Here is a 7,500-nt window from a genome sequence, read left to right as displayed (position 1 = left end):
TTAGACTTTAATTACAGTTGTACATGAAAAATATTATGCATCAAATGGAAACTCAGGAAAATCCCAGCCCCAGGTGGGATTTGAACCCACCACCCTCCATGATCTAGTGGGATGCTCGAACCACTGACCTACTACAGACTCTATCGTGAGCAAAATGTGGATATAGACTACATGTACAACTGCATCACACAGTCACATAGTAAATTCCAGACAGCCATATATGACTCAAAACTGCATCACGCAGTCACATTTATTAAGGCATATCAAAGATGCAACCAACCAATCACCTAAGTGAGTAATGTGAAAAACAAATGAAAGATATTATGAATCAAATGGAAACTCGGGAAAATGCGAGCCCCAGATGGGATTTGAACCCACGGTCCTCCGTGATCTAGTCGGATGCTCTAACCACTGAGCTTAGATTTAGCACGTTAACTCGCTTAGGTAATTACAGTTGTACTGTAGTTTTAGTAATATCATTATATTTGAGGGTTAAGTATTTTGTAAAGTCGCACAATTCATGGTATTTCTGCAAACTGATTTAATGAAACTCTGTCTGTCTGCCAGTCTCTCTGTCTCGGATAAGCTATAGTTACCAAGAAGCATACAGCCAATGCTTACAACGTCAACCATAGGTCTTTCCGGCTGACTTACTTGTACTTTGCTTGCATTGTTTTAGGCGTGACCAAAAGAGCATGTGTTGTCTGTATTCACTCACTTTGATCACTGCATAGTCCTTGACTGTTTGAAATTGTACAGACACAGATTTCGTGGTGAACACGTTCGTTGTTTATGTCTTCCTTTTACAGGTTCGTTTTTACCCTCGAACTTGCAACTTAGATAACGCTTTTGCCCTGAATATCAAGCTGCCATCTCCAGCCTTTTTGGTTAATGTGTTCCGCTGTTTGTTGTTGGTTTATTGCTCTGACAGTCGAGTGGTTTTCTTTTCATTGGAGAGGACAAGCAGTGACCCAAGTAAGGGCTTAACCGAACAGAAACACACGTTATTTAATGCACGACGCTTTTAAGAAGCATGACAAATTGTCCCCCTTGCTCTTCTCCCCAACTTCAACGTTACTCGCGTCAGGGAATACAGATTATCAATGTTATCACGTTTTTGTGAAACAGCAAACGTCGGCTTACCTCTTCACGTTTCATGTTTCACTTAAAATGGAGAGAAGGTTGCGACTTTAGCTTCGCGTGACCCACGGCAACTCGAGTACTAACTTAGTTACTAAAAAGCAAAAAATAAAGGAAGTCTTTTTAAACATTGTTTGTAGAAAAAGACGCCATGTAAAAGGAAAATCCTTACCCGTCAAACTTTGAGAGTTTCGATGAAGCTGTTTTGTCCGTCAACAGAGAGTCAACGTTAGTTCATGAAGAAAATTGCGACAAGGAGTCAATTATGAACTACCTATAACCATGAAGCCTAATTTTTCCCCCTTTTTGCATACCGGAAAATGGTTTTCGGGTCCTTTTTTTCCGCAAACAACTTCTGATGTAGAAGAAAACGAAAAGAACACTTCACGTATACGGCAAACGCGAAAATGCCTACTTTCACGTAGAAACGGCAAGCAGCAGCTGGCAAACGTAGAAAATGGCGGTAAAATTATGGTCACGTGGTCACTTGCCGTTCACGTTTCACGTAAACGTGATGCTGTAAGTCACAAAGTGTCACCCAAACTCGTTCTCATGTAAAGATAAACCGTTTACCTTCACCAAAAAATAACAATAATTAGCTCTTACACTAAACTTACTTATTGCTAGATTAAATAGGTAGCTAATGCCTATACTTAAAAGGGACACTAAGGGCACTTTCCATTTGACAGAACTGGCCTGCCAGACTGGGCATTTGGAAAGACTAACTTCAGTCGAGGATGATATATACTCCTCCAGAAGAATACGAGGGATTATCATGCAAGTGTTTCTTCAAATTGTTACATTTTCTTTGCAAACTGACGGGTCTGGCTGGCCAGTTTTGACAAACGAAAAGCGCCTTAAGTGTTGGAAATTAAAATCAGGTCTGCACCTAAGTATGTGTATTTGTGGACATAAGTGTGACCGAATAGTGTTCTCTGTTATCCGAGACATCAAAGCCCCGTTTACACGAGCAGTTTTTATTTGCTCATGTAGACGAGAAAATTTGGCCAATTTTTATATGACAACTGTATTTGCTAAAAAGCTGGCGTGTTAGCTTTTATGCGACAAATAAAAGTTGTCAAATACGAAAAATTGCTCGTGTAGACGACTTGTCACATAAAATGTGGCAAATTCCTGCCTCTGAGTGAGCGCCATTGGAGAGCGACCAGGCAACTGCGCCTTGTTTCTTGTTGTTCTCTGCTGGCATTGCTGACCCACCTAACTACAAATTATCAACAGTTATTTGTTGTGCTATCTACACGATCAAATATATTTGTCACATAAAATTGTCACTTAAAAAAATTGCTAATGTAAATGGGTTTAATTCTTTCCACCCACCCTCCCTCACTCCAGAGGAACTGAGGAATCATTCCACCCTTGCAAAACTTTCTTCTGCGATTTTGTGCAGAAAGAATTGTATCATTACTAACAGGGTCTTTGTGGCATGTTTAGATTGATGTTCATTACCGTTCTGAACGTTACTTATAAGCAGTAACGGAAGAACAGACGGCAACATAAGGCTATGAATGAAAAGAATGCAAGGCTTTGATATTTTTATGCCTTCCTTCTTTATGTCGCTGTTGTTTTAAGTGGGGACGTGGTCCGGCGTATAAGCATCAGCACAAGACTTCTAGCCAATCAGTAAACTGCTCCTTTGGGAAAGCCTTCATCCAACTCGTCCATAATGATTTTAAGTGTTGGGACGAAAGGGACTGGCCACGGGCAACCAGCGGCAAAGCCGCACGGAGAATGGGGAGGGGCGCCCCTCCGCATTGGAAGACCTCAGACAGCAATGACCAGAACCAGGTTGCTGACCAGCGGTTTTCGTTAAAACAATGGTTTGCTGGGGGTGCTCAGTCTCGCTGGCTCAGAAAACCTGGTTGACTCTCCACGCGGCTTGTGCCTCTCGCGCCAACAATACCCCAGCTACCCGGGCTAGCTTTCCACTTAATGTACAATTCTTCTTTAATCTGAAATCTAGAGACGACAGAAGCTAAGCCACTGCGTCTGTTTCAGATGTTCCTGAAGTGCAGGTGTCACGTGTTCAAGAAGTATCATTAGTGAATCACGTGCCCCATCCCTTAGCAGTGATACATGTCACGCTTACATCACTATATGCAGGTGGGTTCAAGACTGATAATTCATGCTAGCCCATATATAGAGAACCACCCATTGTTAACAATAGACTACTCTCGATGTATTAAAATTCAGCTTGGCAGCAAGGCCTAGAGGACACAAAAAAGGAAAATTAATTAACATGTTTATTCATTTCTTTTGTTTGTGTCCTCTAAGCCTCACTATCAAGCTGAATTTTAATATATCGAAAATGGTCTATTGATAGTTATTGGTCGCGGTCACACTACTCTAGTGTCAACTGTCTGGTGTCTTGAATCTCTAGGAGAACACTGAACAATAGAACTTGAAGTAGCACTAGTGTTTAACTCCCTAATGTGACCGCAACCATGGTTTGGAAGTCTATTGTTTATTTCCATATATGGTGATTTGGGCTAACGGTGTGTTTTTGCCTTTTTCACATTTTACGCTATCCTATAAGCGCATAGTTATTATAACTGAATGACCCAAAACTGTTTCACTTACAAAAAAGTGTTGTCTTGTTAATTCCTGTTTTTTGAAAGACATGTGGCCCTTTTCTCGAAAGTTCCAAGACCTCTCCTTGAGAACCTGTGTGAAACTACAGAAGAATCCGTATTTTCCTGGGAACCAAATGGTGAATTTTTAGTATAGGTAATCATATGAGTTAGAATGCAATTTGGAATAAATAAGCAGGAATTTTTTTTTTTTACAAGACGAACAAAATGTGCACGAGGCTGTAGGGCGAGTGCAATTTGTAGTCTTTGGGAAAAAAATACGAGTGCTTACTTATTGCTTCAGTACCAAAGGTTTGAGTAACAACACAATGAAGATTTTGTTATGTTACTGCTAAATTCAATGTCTTCAGAATACGTAGGTTCCGAAGGACTGGATGGTGTTGAATCTCTTATCATTAACGTGGGTGGTCGTTTATTAATGCTCCAGAAAGACAAAGCATATCCAGAGAGGAGAACTAGAAAGGTAGTCAGTCAAAGAAAGTTGTTGTCATTTACTGAAGAAGGAAAATCGTATTACTAGGATGAGATATGGTTGCGTTTGCTAGATCCGTCCAAATTCGCTTGCCAAAAAATACTAGAAGTCATCAAAAAGTCTTGAATGTTGTCAAGATGTGAAGAGTAGAACTATGACATATTGCTTTATTATAGTTCAGGCTCAATGTTTTTTAAGGAACTGTGCTATTGAGATCAGTGAGTGGTTTTATGAAACGTTAAAGTTATTTTGGAATAGGGTCAATCGAACGCACCCTAAGTATGTATGTAGTATGTGCTGCTGGTTTCTTTGGAAGATTGGTGTGAAAACGGTGGGCTTACGCTAATGATGCAGAATTTGTGAACAGATTCCGCTGAAAAGTTTCAACCGACGAAAAGGATTAATTAAGAGACATACTCGGTTAATTAAGATAGGCCTGTATGTAACATTACAAGTAAAAAATGCGTTATTATGAAATAGTCATGTTTAAAGCCTTGCTTTTATTATTTAGTGCTCGTTTTGTTCTCCTGTTGTTCTTGCTTCCTGTGTGGAAAATATCTGGACATCATCAACATCCAGTCGAACCAAAAGACACCTAATGGAGGCCCTGTGGCTGGGATGCGGAGCCAATGGAATGAAAGTAGGGAAACATTGTTATTTCTTGGTGTTGTCAGTTTTTGAAGTATGTTTTGCTTGCTTCAAATGGCATTTCTGTTGACTATGAGGAGTTTCCAGATGGCCCTCGGGTGTGGGACAAAATCGTGAAAAAGCAACATAATTTGAAAACGTACAGTCGAAAGTAAACTTGATTTCTTGGCTTACTAACCCAATGGTTGGGAGGTATAAAGCTTCTTTTGAGTCAGTAATGCTTCGCCCTCTTCAATTCAAGTTCATCAGAAGGCTACCCTTAACAACATTGTTCTCAAACAGTTAGCTATATGGGCCAACTTTTGCACTTACTATTTCTTCGAAGGTTATGACTGGATTTAGCGCCTTTTTTCAGTTTCTGAAAGACTTTTTTCTTCTGAATCCTGCAACACTTTTCAGTAGCTTCTGTAAGTGTTAAAATATTACACAGCATATGTACAAGCTTTTCTTTAATCGGAAATAAGTAACAGTCAGGATGCGATAATTGATGGTTGTCAACCTGGGACCGGTTGTTGGAAAAGCCGATTAAATTAATCCAGGATTTGCGCAAACTTTTGTTTCATGTTTTCAACTTTTTGGTGAAAGTTTCTTTTGCTTATTTCTGTTTTTCAAGATTGACTTCTTCTAAGTTTTGCCGAATATCAGCGTGAACAGCATTTGGGTAGAAAAATAAACTCCTTGGTTAATTCTTAATCTGGGATTCGCGTTAATCGGCTTTTGAACAATCAGGCCCTGGCCTCCCACCTCATCATTGATCCGAGTTCGACCTTGGTCTCGGCCTTGATGTCGTAAGTGGGCTAAGTTTCAGTCGATCTCAATCTTTTTCCAAGGGCTTTTCTCCTTCATCGAAATCATCTCTCCTCAGTCAATTACATCTGGCTGCGGGCAGATACCCTGGTGGGGATCATCTGACCCCTGGTGCCCTTTTCCCGAAAGTCCTGAAAACTTTTCGGGCCCGAAAAAGCCATTGTGAACCTGCCAACCTCTTGTTTTGGAATGCCGATCTTTTAACATGTTTTCAAGGTAGCTAAAAGCAAACTGACTTTGAAGTTTCACCACTTAATCCTCTCCGTTCTTGAGATACAGCTGGAACCGTGACACCCGAAAATGGCCCGTAAAGTTTCGGGACTTTCGAGCAACGGGTCCCAGGTATCCTTTCCTTTCATTGAATTGATGAATAAATCGGTATTGTGAACGGGAAATTCCCAGTCAACATTTGATTTTCTTGCTGCCTTCGTTATTTGTTTCTCTCAAAGGTTTGGCTTCCTTTGTTCCCTGGAGATGATGAAAATCCGCCAAACTTCCTGTCGAAGCGAATCATGCTGCCATTTCAGCTAAACATATATCCATTGGGTTAGTATTAGAAAATAAATGTATGCTATTACTGTACCTCTTTTAGCGAGCTTGGCGTGCGTGTTTGGAGATTTGTTCATGGTCTTGTTGCGGGGTAGGTGAACTGTGTATATAGTGTGTTGTGTACGGCTGTTTTGTTTGAAGATGGGGTAATTCTTGTGGCTGCGGAGGAGCCAATGCCTTTAGAATGCACATCGCCTGCCCCTACTTCACTTTCTCCGCAAGCTTTTCCTTTCTGTACGTTTGAAAGAACGGTATGTTATCAAAACAGATAAGGGGCATTTAAGGAACAACGACAGCTAGGCATCGAGAATGCCGCAAAGCAAGAATATTCCGTATTGGTTAAAAATAAAAACATACACTTGTTGCACACACACTTAGCTATCGGCTATCTCCACGCGATTGTGCATGTGTCCTTTTTCATTCTTACCACATTTTGACGTCATCTGAACAAACGCACGGCAACATGGAATCTCATGGCTAAATACGTCACTCTATGTACCTTCCCCGCGTAGCTTAGTGTCTTCTATCAGATTGTTTCATTGTTATGGTAATTTGATTAATATAGTTCAAGAACTAGAAATGCGAAGTGTAACTTGATTACTCGACGGTTTGAGCAGAGCCTTCAAATGTTGTGTGTCCCTTGTTTTTGCAGACCTCCGATCTACTTACCCCGACATTCTCAGGCAGCTTTTGCGACAGAAAGTAAGTGACGTTTTTAGTTCCCTAGGTTACGTATTACCTACTCCTGGCCGCTGCCCGCGCTTCCGCCGTCATAATAGGGAGTTTTAAGGCCCGGGAAAAGGGCGTGAACATTTGCTCCCACATACCGTTCGATTTTGTTGAACCTGTTTGACTGGTGGGGTGGGCAAACGGTTTCAACACGTCATCACCTTCGATTCGTCGACTTCAACTTCGATACAACATATTTCAACAAGGTTGCAACGGTGGGGAGGTGGAGGGGCAACAGTTTCAACATCGCTGATCAACATCATCAGCATCATCATCATTAATAAATTTCTGGTTTTTTTTTTTTTTTGTTCTCATCGTAGGTCCAGCAAGCCCTGAAAATTCCCGCTATGTGTTTGTGCTCTTCCATATTTTCCCACATGTACTTGAACTCCATGTTTACATGAAGTGCTAGAAGAGGACGCTACTGCATCTGAAACCTCTCCAGGTAACTCGCAATTATTTTCGTTTTGGGGGTCATTCTTTGCTATGCTCTTTACTTACGTGTTACTAGGCACCTGTAGATTGTGTCTACAAATGAAGGATTTA

General features: G+C 40.9%; 1 protein-coding gene and 1 pseudogene across 1 annotated transcript in view; both read left to right on the top strand.

The window, feature by feature from the left end:
* The window catches only part of LOC138023470 (guanine nucleotide exchange factor subunit RIC1-like), a 45,121-nt gene extending 38,894 nt beyond the window's left edge, over positions 1-6,227 (top strand). The window contains exons 18-22 of the mRNA XM_068870469.1: positions 810-975; positions 3,157-3,261; positions 4,100-4,212; positions 4,733-4,861; positions 6,126-6,227. Coding sequence (XP_068726570.1) covers positions 810-975; positions 3,157-3,261; positions 4,100-4,212; positions 4,733-4,861; positions 6,126-6,227 — 615 coding nt within the window. The remainder of the gene's footprint in view (positions 1-809; positions 976-3,156; positions 3,262-4,099; positions 4,213-4,732; positions 4,862-6,125) is intronic.
* A 13-nt stretch (positions 6,228-6,240) lies between these two features.
* The window catches only part of LOC138023469 (PHD finger protein 24-like), a 9,164-nt pseudogene continuing 7,904 nt past the window's right edge, over positions 6,241-7,500 (top strand).

Source organism: Montipora capricornis, chromosome 11 (assembly GCF_036669925.1).
Source record: "Montipora capricornis isolate CH-2021 chromosome 11, ASM3666992v2, whole genome shotgun sequence".
In the NCBI taxonomy this organism is placed as follows: Eukaryota; Metazoa; Cnidaria; class Anthozoa; order Scleractinia; family Acroporidae; genus Montipora; species Montipora capricornis.
This window is presented reverse-complemented; position numbering and strand designations above follow the sequence as displayed.